The 27348-nt window shown below is 35.6% G+C and overlaps 1 protein-coding gene across 6 annotated transcripts in view; it reads right to left on the bottom strand.

The window, feature by feature from the left end:
* Positions 1-27348, bottom strand: part of LOC6039880 (calcium-binding mitochondrial carrier protein SCaMC-2) — a 70633-nt gene that overhangs the window by 9604 nt on the left and 33681 nt on the right. The window contains exon 1 of one of the 6 annotated variants that reach the window (XM_038259226.1): positions 2260-3043. The exons of 4 other annotated variants lie outside the window; for them this stretch is intronic. In XM_038259226.1, the coding sequence (XP_038115154.1) occupies positions 2260-2355 (96 nt within the window). In that variant the 5' untranslated portion in view covers positions 2356-3043. Of the gene's footprint in view, positions 1-435; positions 649-2259; positions 3044-27348 lie in introns of those variants that run through there. One more of the 6 variants, XM_038259227.1, reaches the window with a different exon arrangement.

Below are 27348 nucleotides of genomic sequence, written 5' to 3'. Positions count from 1 at the left end.
TCGGTCCCTTATCTTATCGCAGCGAGACTTAAAAAAGGCTTCGTCAGCGTCGAATTCTTGGAAATTTCGAGAGCTTACGTCGCCCCAGTTGCGCCGGGAAGATTTGTGGCGACCTTTTTCCGGAGTTCACGCAAAAAAAAACCCGTCGAAAACTCAAACTTCGCTTATCGCCCAGGTCAAATAGCTACCATGAGAAGCGCGCACGAAACCGACTGTTTCCAAGTGAGGCATTTCGGAACAGCATAGTTCGAACCAGTTTGGCGGACACGATAAGCCGTAATCACCGCGCTTGAACTTTCGAGGGCGTGCTGGAGGTGTGTTCACGGCGTGCCACCCACTTGACTCACGTCTGGCCACACTTTGCGACAACTGTCAAAAAAAGCGCTCGAAAAAGTGAGGTTATGTAACGACAAAACGAACACATTTGACAGTCACCTTTAGCACCACTTCCACGTAGAAATCACTGTCCAGACAATCCATGGTGAAAATAGCACCCGCCGCCGCAATCGATAAATCTTCCTCGCGAGCTCGTAACTGCAGTTATGCATTCAATGTGGCACCGGGCCAAAAGAGCAGACGTAACCAGGGTCTGGCAGCACTGCCAGCACGACAAATCACTCACAACCAGCCCGGTGCACCGGCAATTCACGACTGTAGTGCCAGCTGTGTGAACCGTTGCCGAAGTTCGGCTTTTGTATATCCTCTTCTCTCCTGGTGTACTATATCTAGAGCTAGACGCCAGCTCTAACTACCTTTACATTGCTATAGCTATCGTCATCGTTGAGCTATGCTACCGCCGCACAGGCGTCGCTTCCCGTTGCCGCGGGAACGAAATGCCAACAAAGTCGGAAAAAAGGTTCTTGGACGAGCGCAACCGTGAAGGTCAGCCCCAATGTTTACTAAAAATAATTTGGTATTCGTTACACCAGCTGTCAAAAAAAACGCTCTAAACGATATTTACAAGCCATTAAAAACTGCTTAATGAACTAAACACGCCAACTACGATTGTGTCACCCGGGGTGCCTACCTTCCGGGCGCGCGTGCACCACTCAACTGTCAATAAACGATCGCTAATCGACTAATGGCGTCCGAGCTGTTGTTTGTCACGGAATTTAGGACAAAAGGAGGACGGAAAACGTGTCCGGACGTCCTTGGTGGAGCGCCATTCCTGGGAGCTGGAGAGGTAGCGGAAGCCGTTGATGGTAAACAAACATTGCTTTCCGGAGTGGCACTTGGACACGAGCTGCCGTCGCGGAACAAGTGGAGCTTAATTAAGAGTGGGCATCGCCACGGCAGTTTGAAAAGTAAAGTGACAGTAATGAAGCACAGAAAGAGTTTTTTAATTAAAAGCTCGGTGGAAAATCCCATTTGCAGAGGGTGAAGCAGATACAACTGCAATCGGTGCATCCTGCAGCAGGATTAGATGTGGGGGAAAGGATAATGGAAAAATACTCGATGGAAATTTTCCTATGCTGGAAGATGGAAGCGAAAAGTTGGCAGCACTGCGGGGGAAAGGAGCACTTTTAATTGAATTCAAATGTAATACTTCAATTTAATCAAATTAGTCTGTACAAATTGATGAACGGTTCTATGGAATATTGACTCAATTAGAAGTAAACAAAGAACTGTCATCACAACTTGCAATAGGACGTGAAAATGCAAACTATTAACCAAATGTTTCAACAAATAGTGTACATTTTTTTCAGTGTATGTCCCCGATGTTTATGTTTACCAATTTTGACAAGTTTCAAGCGCTAGAATCCAAACAAGTCAGAGAAAAATGTGCGAAGCTTAAATTTTTTTGTTTTGATTACAAACAACGGATTAACAAAGAGTAATTGTAAAAAATAAGTGAGTATAAACATTCTAAATCAACCTAGTTTTGAAGAAATGTTGCAAAATTTGTTTGAAGAGCTGTAAAAAACAGATAAGCCTGCACTTGAAGTTGATTGTTCAGACAACCTTCCGGAAGTCGTGCTAGCAAGACTCCCTTCCAACAAAGGGTGAAGGTTCCTCTACCGGTTCGCCTCAAAACAAACTTAAGTCAACCGCTCCAATTATAAAACCTGTCGATCAATCACAGTCAATCGAGCGGAAGTTCCGCAACACAACGACTAAGCAAATGCGTTCCAACTTATTCCAACAAACTAAGCCTGACATCATAGAGTGACTCACGCGAGTCATGGACTTAAGTGGGAACCCCAACCTCTTCAAGTGGAGTCAAGCGGACTTCCCCACCCGAAGATCCTCAGTATTTACCTTCGAGAGCAACTCCCGGATGATCAAGACCATGTCTTCCAGCACATCGCCACTGACGTGGACGGCCGCAGCGGCACCACCCTGTTCCAGTGCCATTGTGGGATCAATTTTGGCGGGTTTTTCGCTGCACTACAAGCACTGCAGTACAGAAAATCCGTCTATGTCGACCTTCGCGATCAGCTGGATTCAGCTTCTTCAGTCTTCAGAACTATCACACCACCACACTGAAGCGAAACTCCACGTGGTTTATAAGACCTTGCACGGTCCGGAACGCACACCAGCAGCGTTTAACTACAGCTGTTTTAACTCGAAGCTTCCCAGGTCGCTTCGCTTAGCAACAGAGTCGCGCTTTTTTTCAAACACCTCTTTTATTTATTACTTCTTTCCACTTTAGAGCGCACGCACACACTTGTAGCTTGCGTGTTGGTGTAGTGGAGCCGATTATTTCGGGTGGAGAGTGCTGCCAACGCACACTCTCTACTCCACACTTTAACTTTCAATGCACTAGGAGCATACAATTATATCACTTCTTCCCACGAGGAAGACATCATTCCTAACAGCCTTTTTTCCCTATTTGTCACAATTTGTTACTTTCAATGCACTTTTGGAAATTTTATTATTTAAAAAAAAACTGCAGGCACTAAATCACTCTCTCTCTCTCTCTCTTCAATCTAGAGCAGGATTCGATTTCTTTGTGTTGCTCCCTTTTTTCTGTGTTGCGTGTTCCTAGTGAAAAACACGTCCAGTCTGGCCGAGTGCCAATAGTAGACTGACTAGCAACGGCCACTTCTACTTATTGCTTATACAAAATCGAGCTCGGGACCAATTTCTTCCTCCGACGGAAAGGCAGCCGAAGTGGGAACCGAAGCGAGCCCCTGTGTGTTCGTGGGCCGCGTTACGTAAAAGCACGTGAACGATTCGTTTCAGTGTGCAAAGGGGATTAATGTGTGGTAAACACACCCGTTTGCATATGTATGCGAGAGAGTTTTGAGGTGGTGTTGGTGTGGGCAGTGACGGTTGCATGTTTTTGAAAGTTTTCCATTATGAAAATCTGGAGTTTTTTTGAAAAGGTCCAATAAACCAAATTTCCATGTCTTTGCTTTCTGCGTGTTTTTAATTTGGTTTATTGGACCTCCAGAAATATAAAATAAAAAAAATTGACAAAATTGTGAAACGATCAGACAATATCAACAAAATCATTAAACATATTTTTATTTTCTAAAAAAAAATACATTGCTTTAAAAAAATCGTTTGCAATTTATTCATAATGGTTAACAATCGATTTTTCATGTTTAGGCAATGAAAATTTAATTTAATTTTTAGCAGTCATTTTCCTGCCCTGATTATTAAAAAAAAATAAGGGAAAGGGGGAAAAATTCAAATAAAATTTGCATTAGCCTTATCATGTATTACCATGTTAATTTTTTGTCATTTAAAACAAAATTCAACAAAACTTGTTTAATTCTGGGGCTGTGGTTTTTGAGTCACTAAATTTTCTACTACACCCAAAGGAAAAATATATCTCAAAATCTGCAACAGTGGATTTGCTGCAAAAAATGTTATATTTTATAACAGTTTTTGCAGCAAGCTCATAGCTCATTTTTGCCCGCGTCGTAAACATGTCAGCGATGTGCAGTTCTCACCAACACATGTAAAGCTGGCGCGTTTCCGAGCAACACTTGAGAGAGCAGAATGTGTTGGTGCTCCCTCCCTCTCAATTCATCAAGCGTTCATGGCGCAGTGGTAGCGTGTCGGACCAACAACTAAGAACTTGATGGTTCAATCCTCGTTCTGTTAAGATTTTTTTTTGCAATACAGTCAATCAGCCGTCGGTAATGTCGATAATTGTCGGTAACGGGCAAAAATGTCATACCCCTATATCGCAAAAAATGCATGAGGACAGATTTCATGCAGATTCTGATATACTTTCATGCCGCCATGCATCACAATCATGCGACCGCCGTTTGGGTGTACACTGCTCAATTTGAGCGATAGAAACTTTTAGAAAAAATGTTTCCACTATTAATCAAAAAAATCTGTTAAATTTGAAAACATTTTTTACGTAAAAAACTCTTTTTAAAAATGTTATTTGTGCGGCCCAAACTCGATTATCCAAAGCTTTTTTTCGTGTTAAAAATTTATAATCACTTTAGCTCGACAATCAAAAATAATACAGGGGAAAAATTATTGTGATGCGATTATTTAAGGTGAAATTTTCCAAGGCCTTCGGTTAATCGAGTCTGGACTATACACGATTACCATGGAACATACTTTTTTCTCAACTGTTTTGAGATAAATGTTAAATTCCGAACCGTTTATATATTAGGACAAACAGATTCTTCGATTGGAATCAAAATATTTTTAAATACAGTGCAGACTCGATAATCCGAAGCCTCGGATTTTTCTTGTTGTAAACATCAAATTCGAGTTCTGCGACCCCATTAAGTCAAATTTTAATAGTTGATTGCCTATTAAATAATAAAAGGCATTTCAATATTTCGTCACTGCCATATTTCCAATCCTCATTTATATTCCTATAAATGGTCGCAGTGGTTTCAAGGTTCTACAAAAAAAACATGCTATTTAATTGATTTTAATAGAAAAATCTGTTTTGTATCTGTACAATTAGGCCGTTTCAAATATTTTTTAAAGTTTATGTCGCCCTCCCCCCCTTCAAAATTGGTCTGAAAAATCATGGACAAAAAAATATTTTTCCAAAAAACTTCTACTTTTCCATGAAAATTGAAGTCTAATCAACTGAAAACAATCTAAAATGCATTTTTCTGCATTGATAATCATATTTAGCATGTTTGGGGTTGTTTAAAAATGTTTTGGATTTTTATGAAATTTCAATGTACAGCACCCCAATAATTTTATTTTTCGCAAAAAAAAAAAATCCTAAATACTTAGATATTTCGAAAACTAATGATTGCAAAACAACTGGGCAGATGTAAAATGCATTTTTAAACACTTTTTTCATTCAAATGTCAATACCGTGGCTTGTAATTTTAATTTTTATATTTTTTAATTTTTATTTATATATATGAATACAACAACTTCCTTGGTTACTGTGCAACCTTAAGGAAAAACATATTTTGATAAATTCATTGATGTTTTGTAAATAGCATAACTGTAATAAATGATAAAGCATTTTGTGAAAATTTCCAAGTTTGAGTATGAAATTTAAATTTTTAATTTTAGTCAAATCAAATTTCACAAAAATAGGACTGCAAAACTTTAATAAGTGAGAAAATGAACAATACGAAAAAATAGGGCAACCCTGAAACAGAAGAGCAAAATAGACATTTATAAAACAGTACACTCATTTCTTTCTTAAGTAAACAAAAATTTTCTGAATTCCGAGATGAACTATAATTTTCAGTTCAATTTAACCGAAATCCTTAGCAAAAGTGCGTAAAGCAGTAGACATTTTTTAAGAAATCGTGTTTTTAAGCTTATAGCATCCGAACTAGAGCGTCCAATTTCCCGTCTCGGGAAAAAAATCCCGGGAATTCCGGGGATTTCCCGAAAAAAATATATCCCGTTTCCCGGGAAATTTGTTACCCCGGGAAATTGGACGCTCTAATCCCAATATTTGTAAATGGTTGTGATAAGACTCAGCAAATATCACGAAACTTTCATGCACCACTGTAGTGCCGGTGCGAGCTGATGCTGCTGAGCAATTCCCTGCCCAAGTGACAATTTCCCGAACATTCTGGAGCGTTCTGGATACAAGTGCACAGAAAATTTGAACCATTTTAAATTACTTAAATTCACATAAGACGCGTTTTAAATTCTAAAGGTGATCAAATGTTAGACTTTTAAAATAATTTTAAAATTGCACAGCTCAATGGATCATGATAAGAAAGATTAAATGTTAACCTTCATCCCGAAAATTGGGCTCAAATTTGTTAGCAGTGAAAACAGACCATCCCCAAACTGCGTCTGATTAGCGTACTCCACCATCGTGAAAATGTCACACAGAGAATATAGAGAATACACCCGCAAAGTGGCCGATTAACCGATTTAAATCGCTTCAAATTGGTTCGGAGGGGTTCGCGGAGAGAGGCAATCACGCTAATCGCCGTCTATTAGTGTAATGTTCACTCACTTACACAAGTCGACGATGATCGTGACAAACGCAAATGATCTTCGACCGACTGCGACACGCGTCGTGCTAACGCAATTGGGTCCTAAAATGAAGCTTAGATTGCTGATATTATTGTTTACAGCGATAAAGCTTATTTTTCTGAGTACAATGACCCATTGCACGACCACAAAGAGTTAAAAATGGATTTTTGAATCAATTTTGAAAAATTAACCCCGCGGTCCTTCTTGACAGAAAAGCTCCTACTTGACAGCTCTTTCCAAGGGGACCATAGTTAATCCATCGAAAAAATGTTGTCTTGACAAAAAAAAATTTTGCGTTAAAATGAAAAAAAGTGATCAGAAATGGTTTTTAATCGTGTTTTTTACCGTTGTACATAAAAAATTAGATAGGGCTTTAGTACCCAATTGCCATAGATCAATGCTTTGCGGTGAGGATCGATGACGTAGTTAGGAGTGATTAGCGGTAATCAGTTGAAGTTAACTGTGTGGTAGGATGTGTGATTTTTGGAGAACTGTGGGGAATTTGCGAGGTTCGAATGAAAGAAACTGACTTCCATCTCTCTTTGGTTCTGCATAAAACCAATAATTTAAACTAAATATTGAAAATCCAGGGGAAAACTATCTGTACAGTAAATCAAGTATGATTAACAAACCCATGACTGAGACAGAGTGAAAGCGCCATAGCTCTAAGCCCATGCACGCGAAGCACATGTTTGAGCACGAGTGTTTTGGTGTAACTCACTGTGTTACGGAAATTAGCAGCTAGGGAATCTAGCAGAGACTGGAAATCTTTGGACTGAAAAAACACGGTCTGTACAAAAATTAAACAAGTAGAACTTTTCAGCACTCAAATGTATGGTATAATGAGTTTTTTGCAATTCCGTCGTGAAACTATTTACTTTTCCTGTCATTCTTGAACGACGAAATAGCCTACTTTTCTGTACCAAAAATAACAGAATCGAATAGCAACACTTTTCAAAATAAATGCTGAAAAGTTCTACTTTTCAGCACTCAAATGGGTGCTGAAAAGTTGAACTTTTTAGCACTTGTTTCGAAAAGTAACACTTTTCAATATTTTTTTGATTTAAACGATTTATTGACAAAATACATAAAAATTTCACTCAGTGTGTGTTTTTTGGAATTGCAAAAAATGATGTATGGAACTCGTTGCAAAACTTGATTTTTTCAGCACTCTTCGTATTTATCCAACTCGGTGAACCTCGTTGGATAAATGTACGACTCGTGCTGGAAAAATCCTCTTTTTACAACTTGTTGCATAAACTACTATTTCAGCACTGTAATTTTTGGCAATGATATTTAGGCCACTTTACACAATACTTTGACAGGTCGTTAAGCTCAACTCACCCAAATATCCCTTACAGAGTAAATCAAGCATTGCAAAACCGTCTGGAACTTGGGAAAAATAATTGAATCAATGCCGCCACCGACTGTAAAAAAGGAACGCGTAATTTCCATTAGAAATTTCCTTCGAACACTGCTAGGACTTCCCTGGCCGGCTGTCCCCTGTTGTCCCATAAACGCGCCCACTTGTTGTAATCTTATTTGAAGTGGGAAGTCTCCATCCTTGTTACATGATGTCTGGAGCGTGCAAGTGCATGCGGCGAGATTTCGCTAATTCTCCAGACAAAATTTACAATGTTTGCTCTTCCAAAACGAGTTGAAACCACTTTCCCACATTTGGAACTGACGTCAATCCCGTGATGGGATTCTTAAGATGATAACCGAATGACGCCCATTTCTGTAACATGATAAGATATCAGCACGAGAAAGTAGCACCAAAGTTGACAATGTGACGGTTGTTTGCAAAGTATTTCGAGCAGGATGCAATCGTGCAGGTGACATCTGTTTTAATTGCAAACGCTGAACAAGATTGCGCCCAAATTAAATTCGGAACAAATCGAGAACATTCGTCAAACTCAAGACAACGGGGTAAAATGCTTCAAATTCAACAGTGTTGGTTGCTGAGCCAAATAAAGGAACATTTACGATGCTGAGATTAACGGGGGATTTGAAATGGTGCCAACTTTTGATGCGAATTTTGCCAACACTCAAATTAACCACGACAATTAGTGGAGGCAGCACTTGACGACGACGCGACGTGATGATTTACCAAACACGGACTAAAAATTAACAAATGTATGATGACGGGGGCACCGAGGGTAACATTTTTGCACAATTTCATGTGTGAAAATGCCAAGGGTAACGCGCAGTACATGACAAGTTTCACTGAACTTTGTGATAATTGCATCACGAGGGCTTTACATCCAGAGGTTTTTTTTAATATGAGTAAATATCTATAATTTTGCAAATTTATTAGAATTTGTTTATTGGAATTTTTTTTATGGATGAAACTTTGTCCATGAAATTAGCATCCATCAATAATAAAACGAGTCAAATTGAAAAGCTGTCAAAGACAAAGTTATGGAAAATTTGACGAGCTTTCTAGTAACTTTGTTTTTGCCATACTGAAAAAATCAGTCAGTCATATAGAAATTGCGAAAAATCACCCAAAAATGGTCAAAACCCTTGTATTATCAATATTTTTATTTTTAACCCCGCTGTATCTTCACAAGGTTTGGACTTAAAACAGTGGTCAATATAGAAACTTTTATGTAAAATTGTCTGGAGAATCGATTCCCACAATCGGTTTTTTTTTGAAAATGTTGACGTTTAGACCACTTTGAAAAAAAAAAAAACTTTTAATAAATGACCATCCATCCTGCATTATTGTGAGGTTATTTGCTACATCTTAGGCTTTAAATTTTGAACGAAAAAAGAAAATCGTGACATTACCTTCAAATTTGACTTTAAAAAAATGTGATAGAGGCTGCGTGTTTTTTTTCTGTCGGTATACTTCTTTCAGAAAGCCCGTTCAATTTCCTAAAGCTTTTCTCTGACCACTTTTTTATACGATGCAACGGTTTCGAGCTACAGGAATATTTAAGTAACGATATACAAAATTATTTGAATAACATACGCCCTTCTGTGCATGTGGAATTGCTCGTCACAAAACAAAAAAAATGAAAAAAAAAAAACAGTTTCATTCTCTGGTAGGGGGCATAAAATTCTTTCTTTTCAGAAAATTCCAAAATGGGCTAATAATTTTTGATCAAGGAATGATTTTTGGGTAATTCTCTACCAACTCACACGAAATCGGGAAAAGTTGCCCCGGACCCTCTTCGATTTGCGTGAAACTTTGTCCTAAGGGGTAACTTTTGTCCCTGATCATGAATCCGAGGTCCGTTTTTTGATATATCGTGACGGAGGGGCGGTACGACCCCTTCCATTTTTGAACATGCGAAAAAAGAGGTGTTTTTCAACAATTTGCAGCCTGAAACGGCAATGAGATTGAAATTTGGTGTCAAAGAGACTTTTATGTAAAATTAGACGCCCGATTTGATGGCGTACTCAGAATTCCGAAAAAACGTATTTTTCATCGAAAAAAACACTAAAAAAGTTTTAAAAATTCTCCCATTTTCCGTTACTCGACTGTAAAAAATTTTGGAACATGTCATTTTATGGGAAATTTAATGTACTTTTCGAATCTACATTGTCCCAGAAGGGTCATTTTTTCATTTAGAAAAAAAAATCATTTTAAAATTTCGTGTTTTTTCTACTTTGCAGGGTTATTTTTTAGAGTGTAACAATGTTCTACAAAGTTGTAGAGCAGACAATCACAAAAATTTTGATGTATAGACATAAGGGGTTTGCTTATAAACATCACGAGTTATCGCGATTTTACGAAAAAACGTTTTGAAAAAGTTGGTCGTCATCGATCATGGCCATTCATGGTCACCCGCGACAGACACGGACGACGAAACAAAGAGAAACGCAAAAAATAACTTTTTCAAAACTTTTTTTCGTAAAATCGCGATAACTCGTGATGTTTATAAGCAAACCCTTTATGTCTATGTATCAAAATTTTTGTAATTGTCTGCTCTACAACTTTGTAGAACATTGTTACACTCTGAAAAAAAAACCCTGCAAAGATAGAAAAAACACGAAATTTTAAAATGAAAAATTTTGTTCTAAATGAAAAAATGACCCTTCTGGGTCAATGTAGATTCGAAAAGTACATTAAATTTCCCATAAAATGACATGTTCCAAAATTTTTTAAGTCGAGTAACGGAAAATGGGAGATTTTTAAAAACTTTTTTAGTGTTTTTTTTCGATGAAAAATACGTTTTTTCGGAATTCTGAGTACGCCATCAAATCGGGCGTCTAATTTTACATAAAAGTCCTTTTGACACCAAATTTCTATCTCATCACCGTTTCAGGCTGCAAATTATTGAAAAACACCTATTTTTTCGCATGTTCAAAAATGGAAGGGGTCGTACCGCCCCTCCGTCACGAGATATCAAAAAACGGACCTCGGATTCGTGATCAGGGACAAATGATACCCCTTAGGACAAAGTTTCACGCAAATCGAAAAGGGGTCGGGGCAACTGCTGTCTGAGTTGGCGGAGAATTACCCTTTTTGAAAAAAAATATATTTCAAAAATGATCGTCAAAAAAGGGCTTTTTTCAGCTTTATTTTTTTACGTAAAAACGAATTTGCTATCAAAAAGTATTTAATGAAACGTTGATAAGATGGAATGTTTTTTTAAAGATTTTTTAAAGATAAGAAAATTTACTTTATCTCCGTTATCAAATTGGCACCAAACTAAAGTCTAGCGCTTTTGATTCCCTAAATCGTATAAAAATTCAAATTCAAAATACGTATTTAATAAAATTGATTTCGAGCAATAATGATTACAATAAAAAAATCCCATATTTTTATTTTCTGTTGCTTATTTTTTCCTGAAAGATCCTAATCATAACCTACAACTTTGCCCAAGACATCAATTGGATCAGAAAATGAGGATTATTTCTAACAACATCACACTTCGGCAAAGTTGCAGGTTACATACCTACAACTTTGCCAAAGTGTGATGTTGTTAGAAATAATCCTCATTTTCTGATCCTACAACTTTGCCGAAGTGTGATGTTGTTAGAAATAATCCTCATTTTCTGATCCAATTGATGTCTTGGGCGAAGTTATAGGACTACACTGAAAAAAATAAAACACGGTAAAAAAATGTGATTTTTGATTAAATTTTTTTGTCACTAAAACTTGATTTCCAAAAAACACTATTTTTTATTATGTTTTAGGGATCATTAGATGCTGAGATATCAATATTAGAAAATGGTGGGTTGTTTGGATAAGAATAAGAAAACATCAATTTTAATGTTTTTAAACCATGGCAATATCTCAACAACTGAAGGTCGTATCAACAAAGTTCAAAAAAGCAAAACATAGAAAATTCTCTCAGCTTTTCAATTATTTTTTTTACTTTTTTTTGCACAACCTTGAAATTTCCGAAAAGTTTGCATTTTAAGGGAACATTATCAAAAAACAAAATAAAAATAAAAATAGTGTTTTTTTTTTGCAAATCAAGTTTCAGAGACAAAAAGTTAAATTCAAATTCACCAATTTTTTTACCGTGTATCATTTTTAGTGTAGTCCTTATCTTTACCTACAACTTTGCCCAAGACATCAAATCGATCAAAACATTACTTCAAAAGATATTATATGGACAACCCGAGCAGACGGAAATAACTTGGGAATAACGTTTTTTATAATTGAAAATACTAGGCCAATAACATTTCATGTTATTTATAACAAGATTTGTTATTCGCCGTAATGATTTTTTTGCTATTGGATTGTTATCGTAATAACTGACTAATAACATTTTTAGTTGTTCTTCGAACAAATCCTCGTTATTATTTTTGTTATTTTAACAACTAATCCGATCATCCCATTAACAGTTGTAGGTATTCTCCCATAACAAAAAATATTATTCCAAAGTTGTTTTGGCTTTCAATCAATATCAGACTAAAAACGAATTTTGTTATGATACCATAAACTGTTATTCAACTCACAACACTTTCTATTATTTTAACATAATTTGTTACCTTCTGTTCGGGAAACTAATGATGCAAAATAGCTTCTTTGGGCATATCGAAGGCACTAAAAAGGTTCCCGCCGGATTAAAAAAAAATGGAATGACCGAAATCTCAAAGAATTGCTCATGTTAATTAGCAAGTCAACTTTAAAGTTGATTCAACGGCCTTTCCGGGGGTAAGACAAGCATTTTTGCTCGAAGTAAAAACAAATCAAATCCGGGTACTACCCTCATTTTCCAGAACTTTAGTTTTGACTAATAAAACTTAAAACAAAACACTGGAAAGTCACTCAAGCGCACTGCATGTTGATAAACATTTATTGGTAAATACTTTAAGGGACCATCCATAAACAACGTGGACACTTTAGGGGGGGGGGGTATGGCGATTGTCCACGCTCCATACAAAAAGGTTTTTTTTTGTATGGACAATTGTCCACGAGGGGGGGGGGGTTGAGATTTCCAAAAATGTGTCCACGTGGTTTGTGGATGGTCCCTAATCAATAATTCACAATCAAAATGAGTCTCATGATGACGCTTGCTAATTAATCTGTGTACGCCACTCGAGTTCGGCATGGCCTGCTGAAAAACGAGGAAAAAGTAAGCTTCGGTGACGTCTTTGATAGCAGGGGCAAACTAGACTCACTCGCGCGAACGCGCGTCAAGGTTTGTTTTTATTTTTGTTTATTCTCCCGAGTAGAAGAATTTTATAGAAGAAAATATTAACCCTCCGGTTAGCCGGTGTGCTTCCTGATAAGTAGCCCGATTTGCGTTGGCAAATCTGTTTCTTTTTCTTTCGACGTGCCCCTTTGGAATCAACAAGATTAGCCCCTCACGGATTTGGACTTTGGCTCGGAGCATGTTGCTCTAATTTTGAACTTTTGTGCTATAAAAAAAGTCGCGAGCCAGCTGTCAAGCTTTTATAGCAACCGCCATAATGGCACTTCGTTGTAATCGTGCTATCTTGTTCTACGTACGAAATTCTGACATTTAAAAGTAAGATTGTGACGTTTGTCTATTTGACAGCTAAATATCAAAACAACTATGACGTGTGACAATTTGGTCTGTATTCGTCGTAAATTTGCGACAAGATCGCACAACATTGACAACCTGTTGAGGTGGCAACGATCGAGCGAAGGAATCCGAGCCCGTTTCGTAATGACATAATTGAACTTGCTCCCTCTGGTTGGATACAATCGATCTATAATTAGTACCGCAAGTAGTGCTAATAGCGATATTTGCTACTATATTTAACTTACTGCGACTAACTGCGACGAATGACGGACGTCTCATTCGTAACGCCCCTTTCAGAAAGAAAGGGGGCAAATTCCGTTTGGCGCGAACTTTGAATATCTCGCCGCACGTGCCACACGTGGCAAAAATGTTTACTCAAGTTTAACCGGACGTCACTCTTCAGACTAATTAACCTACACGAGTCACGAGATGTGAGTAACAAGAGTGTGTGTTTTCGAGAAAGAACGTGTGTTTTGCTCGGCTTTTTTGTGCAAAATTTCATTCAGAAGCAATCACATGGGGTTCTGTTTTAACTTCCAATCTATAAATATCCGGCTGAAAAAACAGAGCAAATTTCGCTCACGCGTCACCGCTAGAAGTGGACTTGAGAGTTGTTGATACCGAATTGACCGGGTAATTTGTGCGTAATTTCAGGACCAGAAGATAACAAGTCGTTGACGATGCCAACAAATGGATGTTTGTGCCCATCCTGACCTCGGGCTACTCGCGAGAAGTGAGAAGCTCCTGCAATGCAACAAACATCTTTGACGCATTTAGAGTTAAGAATGGGAGTTGGTGAATGGCGTTGTAGAATTTTTAAAGATTGAATTTTATGAATGATCAAGATCAAGATATCTCTACCACAAAATGCTTCAAATTGATCAGCTAGAATATGCGAACTTTGTACTTTGCTATCACTTAGCTGAGCTTCTCTCATGGCGTGCATTGGTATAGTTTCACGAGGGAATCAACGTGACCAACGGTTATCAATCTTTCCCGTCTCTCTCTTCAAGTGACAACAAAAATTGTGCAACTTACGATGACAGTCGGAACGGTGATTTGTAGAGCTAAACGGTTGGTGAATCTAATTGTTCAAAATAAACGGTGTAATTAGATTTAATAGCTTCAAATCGGAAAGAGTTGATTGCTGTTTTTCTTCTTTTTTTCATTCATACAAAATTTTATACCAAAGTAAATATCGGTGTAATGACATGAATTTGCAACAACAACAAATAGCATAAACATATTTTAGCAAAAAAAAACCAGTCAAAAGACTGTCACAACTAAACTTCGAAATCAATGTAATCTCTTACAAGTGATACGATAGCACAACGGCGACGAGATAATAAACCGGTCGTTAACCGTAGAACTGATCTAATCGCTTGTCCAGTATTTATCTGGATACTCCATATTCAGACGAAGATTAATATGTAATTGAAACTGAGCTGGATGTGCTTGATTACGAAAAGTGAATAATTTTGTTAAATAACGTTGTTACAAGAGACACATATGGTGACGTCAATTTATAGTTAGACTCTTTTCCCAAATACTATTTCATGTGTTCAATAAAGCTTTTTTAAACTAGATGTATTGATTTTCGCGAGATACTTAAACTTGTATAAGGATCATTCCAGGTCAACTGAGTACACTTTTGGACTCGACTCTCATCGATTTGGACCAAACTTGGAGGGAACGTTCATCTATCGATAGTTATCAGAAATCCCAAGTTTGGTGCTGATTGGACCATCCCACTATTTTACTGAAAAAAAAAATAAACTACGCAGCACTCGGAAGTACGTGGTGTACTTTACAAAAACAGGGATGAATCCCGTATATTTCGGTTTTTATATGTGAGAAACATATTTCGGGTTTGAATTCATAGGACAGAGTGCAGCGCAAAATCAAACTTTTATCAGTAAAATCGCTGTATTTCGCCAATAGTTTATTTTAGTTTGAGGTCTACATTGATTATTATGTAAAATTGTTCGGGGAACACAATGGTGATAAAATAAAACAAATAAAAGTATAAGGAAATGGTCAAAACTGAATTTTAATACTTAAAACGTTAAAATATAATATTAGTAGGCATTTAATGGTTAAAATTTTATTTTTATCGGATTCCTTGGACAATTTTCTATAAAATGCAACCTATAGAAAGTATTTTGCTCAAATAGTTGCAAAGTTATGACTAAAAGAAAAAAAAGTATTTAAAAAAAGAGGGCTGTGCCAAAACTACAGGGATGGTCCAATCAGCACCAAACTTTGGATTTCTGTTAACTATCAATAGATGAACGTTCCCTCCATGTTTGGTCCAAATCGGTGAAGGTCGAGTCCTAAAGTGTAGGGTAGAGTAGTCATCAATGAGACACTTTTGGTTTTCAACTTTCAACGATTTTTCTATTTTTTTCATCAGCATGTTTTAATAAGCTTTTTGTTGCATTTTCTTTCTTTTAATGTGTTCTAGCATTGACCAAAATATGAGATCAATCCGAACTCTATAGCCAGAGTTATTCAACTGTCTCATTGTAGACGCACTTGGCAGGAACAATGAGACAGGTGGGGAACAATGAGACACTCTACGAAAATCAATACTTTTCTAGCAAAACATCATGTTTTTGTATTGTTCCATTGCAGGTGATTTGCCTTGAACATTTTAAAGCAATTTTGCCAACTTGAAACTTTAATTAACAAAAGTTATACTAAAAAGTATTAAAATTTTGTAAAATCCCTATATTTATACCAAATAACTTTATATGTTTGGTTAAATGAAGTTGAAACTCTATAAATATGCCAAAAATCACTTTCAATGCATGTTTTGAAAGATTTCCATAAATTTTGAAAAGTTTAATGAAGAAAAATCGAAGTGTCTCATTGTTACCCATGGGCTGAAATGAGTGGGGAACAATGAGACAGCCCTGGATTCTGGGTATATTCTAAATTTTGTCCAAACCTAATGAAAGGACATTGTAGCCCAACTTAATCCCTATAGAACGTCGAAAAAAATTTTAAGAAATATTAGTTTTGGTGTAAATGGTAGCCTACGAGCGAAAAAGTTTTTTTTGTCCATAATTTACTTTTACACCCCAGAATCAAACATTTATGAATATCTTTTCAAGGGAGCGTCCATAATCAAAGCCACTTTTATGGCAGACGTATATCCAGTAGATACACCTTTCCCCCAAATATGAGCCTGATTGGTTGAAACCACGACTTTTGAGAGCCATTTTATCATTGTTCCCCGTGTCTCATTGATGACTACTCTACCCTACTCAGTTGACCTGGAATGACCCATAATTGATTGTAAACTATTTCAAATACATTTTATAACGTTTGTTTTTGTATCTATAATCAAAAAAAGCACTTTTTGTGGCCCTGTTGGTTATCACATCAAATCAAATCAAATCAAATCAATAATCAATAAAAGCACTTATAGACTATTTTCAAATTTTTTATTTTGAGATCAAAGGTTGGAAAAAGAAGTAAATTTTGATAAAAATGTATGTTCGTAAATTCATTGAAATTTTGCAAATTTTCTGTAGAGGCATAACTCTCGAATTTTATCAAAGATCCAATAAACAACATTTTCACTTTTTGCTTTTTGCGTGTTTTTAAAAACCCCAAGCTTACAAAAAACCCTAATTTACAACTTCAACACTTCGAACTAACGTGAAATTTTCCGAGGATTCCGAATATGACAAAATTGAGCCGCTATGGGAGCCTACAGGGCAAAAACTAACGTTGTAAAAAGATTGTTATAGAAAAATCGAAAAACTATGAGAAAAACTGCGATTGGCCAAAAAGTTATTATCGTAGGCTTATAGTCCATGAAATTCCCTAACTTTTGACCTATGGGAGTATGGGAAATGGGGGCTGTTGCAAAAAGATATTAAAGTTCCATTTCTAACAGTAATTTGCAAAAGCTATGAGAAAAAGTCAAACCAATCCTGGATGTCCATATATGGCTCATTTTGAAGTGCTTCAAAAGACCTTTTGAATGCATCTAAGAGAGTTGGAAATGATGAAGTTTTACTGAAATGCGAGCAATTTTAAGATTGTTTTTTACATCAAATTTAAATGCCCGTTTTACCCCACTTCCCTTTGTCGTAGAGGGCTCATATTTGGCATGAGTTCATCTCATGTATAGACAAACAAACGCTGAATGTTTCATCCAAATCGGAGCACCTCGATACGACCTGTTACAGATTGGTGAAAAACTCGCTCTTAAACATGTTGAAAATAATAATAAACACAAAAGAATGCATTTTAACTTTTTCAGTAGATTGCACTGTAAATTTCGTCAAAAAATATAATTTTTTTGAAAAAATTTTTTTTTGCCCCCCGATTTTTCGGACCAATTTTGAAGTATATTTGCAATGGTCTTACTACTTATTGAAAAGTAGTCTTCATTAAAAACTTTAAAAATGAATTTCCATTTTTTCATATTGCTCATATTCTCCAGCATTATTTTGTCTGGTGAACGGACGTAATAACGATTTCTTTAACCTTATTTTGTTTAGTATCAGTTTAAAAATTGAAAAATATGGATCTGCAACAAAACAAAATATTTAAGTAAAATGTTGATTGGATATTAAAGCCTTATTCTTTGCTAAAATTATAGCAGTTTTTAAATAACAAGTTGGGACATTCATCTGGTGGAAAAAGTTTTTGTTCTCTTTCTTGGCCGATGTTTAGGAAATAATAAACTTAAAATCTTTGAAAAAGCTTAAAAACAAAATTTTGATTATTTAGTTAAGATCAAGTTTTGTGTAAAAATGATTTCTTCTGAAATCCAAAATTCTTGTAATAATTTAAAATTAAAAGATTTGTTTTAAAATTGTAAATCAATAATCAAAAAGAGTTGAAAAAATGTGTAATGCTGAATAAAAGATTCAATGTAAGGACCATCCATAAACCACGTGGACATTTTTTTGGAAATATCGAACGCCCCCTCCCCCTCGTAGACAATTGTCCATACAAAAATCTTTTTGTATGGAGCGGACAATCGCCATACCGCCCCCCTCCCCTCCCTAAACTGTTCACGTGGTTTATGGATTGTCCCGCAGTTAAGTTTGCATTTAATTTGAGAAAAAATAATTTTTTATAAATATAATTTTTCCAAAATTTCAAAAAATCTTTGAACCAATTGCTTGTACAATGAACATATTAATGTGCGCAGGAAATTGTAATAGACAAAATAAGTGCAGAATGTAGAATTTTGAACGTTGAATTTCTTTATTGTTTTTTTAAAACAAAATAAAGCCCGAACCACTTCGCTGGAAAATAGCTAAATCGAACATTTACATCAACAAATTCTCTAAAATTTTCAAAAAATCGACACTTCAATAACATGACAACTTTAACTTCAGAGCAATTCTCTGAGATTTCGGTCATTCGATTTTTTTTTTTGTATTTTTTGATCCGGCTGAAACTTTTTTGGTGCCTTCGATATGCCCAAAGAAGCCATTTTGCATCATTAGTTTGTCCATATAATTTTTTCCATACAAATTTGGCAGCTGTCCATACAAAAATGATATGTGAAAATTCAAAAATCTGTATCTTTTGAAGGAATTTTTTGATCGTCTTGGGCAAAGTTGTAGGTATGGATATGGACTACACTGAAAAAAATGATACACGGTAAAAAAAAATGTGGTGATTTTTTATTTAACTTTTTGCCACTAAAATTTGATTTGCAAAAAAACACTATTTTTATTTTTTTTAATGTTTTAGAGGACATAAAATGCCAACTTTTCAGAAATTTCCAGAATGGGCAAAAAATCTTTGACCGAGTTATGACTTTTTGAATCAATACAGATTTTTTCAAAAAAACGAAATATTGGTCGCAAAATTTTTCAACTTCATTTTTCGATGTAAAATCGAATTTGCAATCAAAAAGTACTTCAGTAAATTTTTGATAATGTGCACCGTTTCCAAGTTATAACCATTTTTAGGTAACTTTTTTGAAAATAGTCGCAGTTTTTCATTTTTAAAAAATAGTGCCCATGTTTGCCCACTATTGAAAAAAATAATTTTGAAAAGCTGAGAAATTTCTCTATATTTTGCTTTTTCGGACTTTGTTGATACGACCCATAGTTGCTGAGATATTGCCATGCAAAGGTTAAAAAACAGGAAAATTGATGTTTTCTAAGTCTCACCCAAACAACCCACCATTTTCTAATGTCGATATCTCAGCAACTATAGGTCCGATTTACAATGTTAAAACATGAAACATTCGTAAAATTTTCCGATCTTTTCGAAAAAATATTTTCAAAAATTTAAAATCAAGTCTAACATTTCAATCGGGCCAAACATTCAATATTACGCCCCTGTGCAAATTAACTATTTTTTTAGGGTCATGTTTGGTTGTGTTTTTTGCTAACATTTCCTATATTTTATGTAAAAAGAAATATGCAGTAATTTTTGTGGTGTCCCAGACTATAACTCTTACAATTTAAATGAAAATATTGCCATTCTAGAGCAGAAAATTTGAAAAACAAGCAAAAAATGAAAAAAGTGACTGTAAAAATATGAATTACGGGCTGTTATCGGTATTTTTCGGTAATTCCAACACAATTTAAGGTGATTGAAACAATTTGGGTAAATAAACAAACAGTCCCAATACTGAGCATATGAAAAAAATAGAAAGGCAAAATGTAATGATAGAAGGTGGTAGAACAGTCTAAATACTACCAAAAACAAAGATAAACGCAAATTAAAATGCAAAAAATAAAACAAGAAAAACATAAAACATTTTTTTCGTAGAACAAAAGTTGCCCAAAATGACCTCCTGAACACGGGGAAAATACAAATTTTCGAAAAAAAATTGGGCAGTAGAGGGTTAAGTCACATTTGGCACTGATAAGTAATTTTTAGTAAGTTTTAAATTGAGTGTTCATCAAAGTAATCAATTGAATTTACAAAATCTCATCTAAAATAAGAAAAAGTAGGTATGGTATAATCACGATTCGAAAAGCATATTAAACATACAAAAAAATCAACCAGCTCAAGCGATGTCTCCCAACCGCGTTTGCCATTCCAATAATGTTCCAATTAGGGTACAATTACCATCGCTACGATAAAAATGATCCAGATGTGTTGTACCCACTTTCAACCCCCAACGTGTGAGATGCGATGTGATCCAAACAACATAAACACGCACAGTCACATGATGTTTACATGCTGTGGGTTTTGAGCTTAAAATTGTAAACATTTTTATCGGCTTTTTTTATTTCTAAACAAAATATTTAAAATTCATGATTTTTTGATTAGATGTATTCTGCATACAGTTTTCTTTCTTATTCAGGATGTTCGCCTGACCATAACCTCAAATTTTCAAATTAAAATTCTTTGTCCGGCAAGCAAAAATTCTTCACAGCAATAAAAAACCATTCCCCTCAAACAAAAAAAAACCCTCTTTCAGTGAGTGACATTTAAAAATAGCATTTCATTTCTCACAAGCTGCTGCAGCAGTTGTCGAGTTGGCTTCCGACAGTTTGGCGACTTCGAGGACCGATTTTGCTCAGCTGTCTATACAGGATAGAATGGATTCCGGCTCGAAACGTAAGCGTCGTGTTGATCAAGGTGCCTCGCCGGAATCGAGTTTCCAGTTCGAACCGGTTTCACCGATTTAGCCGCCGCTAGTGGATATTACCTCGCCGATTGTGTGTTGTTCTATATATGGGGGGTAAAGTGTGCGACTTCAAAGTCCACCGAGCTTGTGAATGCAGGTCCAATGCACTTGTACCGCGTACTAAAGGCGACTCGGTAGTTTCAATTTGTGCTCATGATCTCTACTTGGCCGCTGTCTTGACTGTGGACAGAAATTTTCCATGAACTTAATCGAAACTGGTTTCAACCAGATGGGAGAAGCGAATCCTTCGTCGAGTACAAAGACCACCCCTCTTAATTCGCAAAAAAAAAGTCATAATTTCTTCTCTGGATGGTTCTTTCCTCTCGAATTTCGGACGTCATCAATTTGACTGATAAGTCAAATTCTTAAAAATAAAGAAAATCTTTTGGAGCAACAAACAAGACTGTCGTCAGTTGGCAACATGTCAATGTCGCGCCGCGCGTAATTATTTCTTTGTACGAATGTATAACAGGGGCGCGCATTGGGCCAATCGTCGCCTGGTGTGGCACGAACGAGCCTCCAACGTCGTGGTTTTAAATATTAAATATACCTTCGCGGTAGTCGTGGTAAACAACCAACACCAGCATGTGGTGCACTAATCGTATTGAGTGAGGGGTGACGACTAAGTTTAATTTTTTTTTCTATTTCTTACGACAAATAAAAACTGAACAAAAAAGGACAGAAAAAATATGACAAAAATCTACTGATTTACAATTTTAAAATAAATTAAAAAATAACTTTATACATCGATTTTTCAATGATTTGAGATTTCAAAAAAGTGTCCACGTGGTTTATGAATGGTCCCCAATATTTTCATAATAATTCGATTTTAGCCTTTTTGGCATGTAAGTCAAGATTTTAAAAAATCTAATATTTCGTTTTTCAAGAGGCTGAGCAAATTTTCAAGCGTTTCATTTTTCAACATTAAAAAGCGGATCAATAGTTTCCAAGATATTATCGTTTGTTAATGAGGTGCCAATGGGTAACGCTTAGAAAAACTCATTTTTTCGTAATTTTCAAACTTTGCAAGACCAAATCTCAACAACCAAAGGTAGAGAAATTTTTCTGCTTTTCAAGAATATTTTTAAGAGAAATCCTAACCTATATAAGCTTTAATTCGAAAACGATGCATTTTTAATAAAAAAATCACAACATTTCATTTTGATTAGATTTTTACATTATACAAATGCATTGGAATGGTCACAATGCACAGTGGTCCGAAACCGAAATCTGGCGTGACAAAATTGATAGCGGCCACACGTTAAGATTTAGAGCTTTGGTGTAGAGCGTCCAATTTCCAGTCCCGGGAAAAAAATTCCCGGGAATTCCCGGGATTTCCCAAAAAAAAATATTTCCCTTTCCCGGGAAATTTGTAAATTTCCCGGGAATTCCCGAAATTCAAGCGGAAATATACATTTTCTTAAATTTGTGAAACTGTTTTTTTTTGAAAATGCTCTGAAAAAAAAAATGAGCAAACTCAACATGATTTTGTTCAATTTAATGTATTGTTTGGTTTATATATAATTAATCAGATTATCAGAAATTATGTTATCAGAATAATTTTTGGAAATATTTATTTTTGAAGCAACTGGGAATAGATCTTGCTTTATAAGTATTAAATTATAACAATTAGGTAAGCTTAACAGATTGATGTTATTTTATCAAAACAAATTTAAATTGAGATATTTTACGTTTGTGTTTACCATGATCAAATGAGATGAAAATCTAATTTGTGCAAAAAGAATTAATTCATTTGGTTAAATACCTAGTACTGAAGAAATTACAATTTGAAGTAAAAGAATTATGGAGCACTGGTGCAACTACAGGTCGTCGCCATCGTGCTAACTTGTCGTACGTGCATTTTGGGCCAAATTGAGTTAAGAACGCCATTTTGTGCAGCTCACAATGCCTCACCTTTTGACCTTCACAGATCCCCAAAATTCGATTTCAATCCTGAGATATTCAACAAAAACCGAAAAAACTCCGTGCATTTTTGTCACTTTACATATGAAAGTAGTTTCAATCTTGTCGTGCTATCTTGTCACTCCATGGAAGTTGATGTAAGTGCGACAAAAGACCAAAGGGATTTCGGACCAGGAAAGTCAGGATGCGTTTGTCGCACGTACAAGCTAGACTACCGTAAACATTTGTAATTAAAACTCGGGACTCAAGCAACCAACATTAACCAAACTTTGGGACAATGCACAGAATGGTGAGCCAAACAAAACCCGATTGTTATTGTTTACATTGCGTGCTCTCGTTTTTGAATATTCAAGGTCAAACATTAAAACGCGTATTTCTCGAAACGTCAAAATGGCGGTTGCGACAAGATAGCACGACGACGTCGAGGTGTTAGAGGGTTAAATGTGAAAAAATTGAAGACTTTTTGTGGAATGATGTTAATTCATCGTATAATTTAAAAAGAAAGAAAAAGATAATTTCTGCATGTTTTTTTTCTCAATTCAATAAAATGATCACAGTGGCAAATTTAAAATTTCTCACCAAAAAATACCAAAATACATTTTCTTGTAGTTGAATGATTTTTTACATGCAGTCAAGCTGTTAATTGATTTTCACACTTTTTTAAACCATTGATGTTGATGTCCTATACAATTCTGTTGCATAATATTAATCAAAACCAAGATCATAACAATTTTTACTAAATTTAAAATTTCCCGGGTATTCCCGGGATTTCCCGGGAAATTGACTGAAAATTTCCCGTTTCCCGGGAAATTTGTAACTCCGGGAAATTGGACGCTCTACTTTGGTGTCTTCGGGACAAATGATCAGGGTCGATAGGGGCATTTTTTGGTATGTTGGACATTAGGGTGGTTCAGAATTTTTATTTTGGCGGGATGACGAGATAGCGCTTTGGTGTCTTCAGAAAAGTTGCAGGGAACACCATTCTGAGTAACTTTGCTGAAGGGCACAAAGCTCTATCTTCAAACGGGAAGTTCCTAGAGCCATTTTTGTAATTTAGGTTGAGGTGTTTATGAAAAAAAGAGTTTTTTGAATTTATCAACTCAGGCTTATGTCGTAGCGAGTTGGTGTCTTCCAGACATTTGAAGAGCTTATAAAAACACACATATATCTATCAAGAGAGCGAAAATCGGATTCAAACGAAAGTTATAGCCAAAATACGACGAAAAAGACGCCATTTTGAAATGTGAATAACTCAAAAAGGTGGTAGAGTTTGACCTCGCTCTTAGAAGCATCTGAAAGTACACATTCTAGAGTACATTTGCTGAAAATATCTCGGAGGTCTTTTTTGTTTAACTCATTTAATCTTAATTTGAAAATGAGCATTTTTAAATCGTTTTTTGCCCATAGCTTCTGATAGAATAGGCCAAAATTCGTTTTTCAAGAACAAAAATGTTCATTTTGACAATCTCTACAATTGTCTAAAAGGGCCCAAAAATGTACAAATTGATCTAGAGGTTGTAAAAGAAGATACAAGTTTTTACTGAAATATTTCAGGAATCAACAAAATTATTAAATTTATTCCTGAAATATTTCAGTAAAAACTTGTTTCTTCTTTTACAACCACTAGATTAATTTGTAAATTTTTGGGCCCTTCTAGACAATTGTAGAGCTTGTCAAAATGAATATTTTTGTTCATGGAAATCGAATTTTGGTCAATTCTATCGAAAGTTATGGGCAAAAAACGATTTAAAAATGCTCATTTTCAAATTGAGATTAAATGAGTTAAACAAAAAAGACCTCCGAGATATTTTCAGCAAATGTACTCTAGAATGTGTACTTTCAGATGCTTCTAAGAGCGAGGTCAAACTCCACCACCTTTTCGAGTTATTCACATTTCAAAATGGTGTATTTTTCGTCGTATTTTGGCTATAACTTTCGTTTTAAAGGTCCGATTATCGCTCTCTTGGAAGATAAATCTGTTAATTATTATTAATTATTGATAATTATTATTATAAATTAATAAAAACTATTTTTTCATAAACACCTCAACCTAAATTACCAAAATGGTTCTAGAAACTTCCCTTTTGAAGATAGAGCTTTGTGCCCTTGAGCAAAGTTGCTCAGAATGGTGTTCCCTACAATTTTTCTGAAGACACCAAAGCGCTACCTCGTCATCCCGCCAAAATAAAAATTCTGAACCACCCTAAAATTTGGACCACCCTAATGTCCAACATACCAAAAAAATACCCCTATTGACCCTGATCATTTGTCCCGAAGACACCAAAGCTCTAAATCTTAACGTGTGGCCACTATCAATTTTGTCCCGCTAGATTTCGGTTTCGGACCACTGTGCAATGGTGGCTTAGAGTGTATCCCAGACCTTTTACCTTCAAAAATCCGTTCAAACCCAAGCGAAACTTATTTGTTGTTTCAAGGAGATTTTCTCTTATCCCCTTAAAAAAAGTGGAACATCCAAAATTCCCGTCTTGCAAATCCCCCTAGTGACTTTTTAGCATAGAAATCTTTTGTTTCAAAACATCTAGCAAAAGCCATAATTCTTTTTAATTCAAGATTTTATATCCCAGCTTTTTCGGGTAAATTTTTGATACTTTCAAAAAACCACATTTTTCAAAAATGTATAACTTGGCGAAAAACAAAATGATCGTTTGCACTAGAAACCATATCAAAACTTAAAAAAAAAAACAAATGTGGTAAAGTTAGTCACAATCGAGTTTTTACGAGAAAAGTATTTTCCGTGTATGTACCTATTTTATCAAAGAGGACCTGTTTTACCAACTGTGCCGAAATCACCAAGTCAATCAAAAACCGCATCTCAAGATAAATTTGTATTGCGACTTGTATGGGACCATCCATAAACTACGTAGAAACTTTTTTGAAATCTTTTCTGAATTGGAATGTTTTTTTTTTTTCAAAGGGATCGTAAAATTTAATTTAAACTTCACAAATAAATCCTTGAAATGCAAAAATGTAAATTTTTCGTCATTCACTAAGGGCCCTGAGGTTTTGAACGAACGAATATAAAACGAAGAATATAAAGTTTGTTAACAGTCTAAACCCAGTGCCTGCAATTCCCGTGGCAACTTATATGTTATTTCAATAAGAATGTAACAGAATAATCATGCTTCGGGTTCAGACTGTTGAAACTATTTTTGAAAAGAAATAGTAACATAGAATATTTGAGAATTTACCAATATTTCAAGAAAGTTCCAGTCTTAATACAAAACATTGATTAATAAACAAAATCGATAGTTAAATCCATTTTCAAGACACCATTCTTCAAATAAGGATTTCTTCTAGAATTAACGAAACAATATTTTTGAAGTACACAGAAAAAAAAATGATGGTAATATTCATCAAGAAATGGTCACAGATTTTGTGTAGAAAAAAGTGTAACATTATTGGTAAATATTCATCAGTTTCTGGTGAATTCATCAGGTTCACATTTTTACACACTTTTTAAGTAAATTTAATCATTAATTATTTTTTGGAACACGGTTCTGGATTGCCAGGCCTGAAAGGACTAAAGACTTTCAAAACATAGATAGGTAAAGCCTCTGTGTGTCAATAATGCAGGGACTATCGAGGAAAGGAGGTTTTAGATCGCAATAATGCTGTATGGTTATTAAAGAGGCTGAATAATCCATCGATGTAGGAAGGAATATCGAGTATTCAGTGATCTACTACCAGAGAGTCGACTGTATTTCAAATCTGGCATCCCTGTATGATGTTATGGACAGTTAATTTCTTGGAAAAAAAAAACATTTTTGTAGATCATTGCAAACAGATTCACGTTAAAGATATAATATTTGATGATCTTGCAACATTTTCATATGATAAATGAATTCTAATGTACTTTTTTTAAAACAAAGTATGGGCCACGATCTTCCTTTGTACATAGGGCCTTTTGAAAATGTAAGCGAGAATTATTTGAAATATAGAAAGCAGACACCCAGGCTAGCACATAAAAGTCTTTGTAATGGTGCACAACGTCGATTTTGTGCTCAGCTGTTCATCATGCCATGTCCTTGCGTTCTGTAAGGTCAAAAATTTCTATAACTGTCTACACGTTATCAACTCCTGAATTGCCAAATTCAAGCCCTGGAAAGTAGAACACAAATGAAATATATGGATTACGATTCCGCCGAGTCATCCACACCGACTTCGTTGAATCGCTCCGAAGCAAGCCAAACAGCAAGCCCGCCCCATCAACGGAGAGCTAAATCGGTAAACAACACCACTTGGTAGCTGTTACTAAGTGACGACCAGCAAAACACATTGTCGTAGTCGGCTACAGCTTCGCTGCTGACGAATGCACGACCGATGATCAGACTCGAACTTTGTTTACCAACAGTATCAACCCTCCTGCTCAGACACCAACTATTGCAAGGTACAGAAGAAACGGGGCAAAAACTGGGGGTCAAAGTTTGCATT

The sequence above is a fragment of the Culex quinquefasciatus genome, chromosome 3 (genome assembly GCF_015732765.1).
Source record: "Culex quinquefasciatus strain JHB chromosome 3, VPISU_Cqui_1.0_pri_paternal, whole genome shotgun sequence".
Classification (NCBI taxonomy): domain Eukaryota; kingdom Metazoa; phylum Arthropoda; class Insecta; order Diptera; family Culicidae; genus Culex; species Culex quinquefasciatus.
The sequence above is the reverse complement of the archived record's forward strand: the minus strand, read 5'-3'. Positions and strand labels throughout refer to the sequence as shown.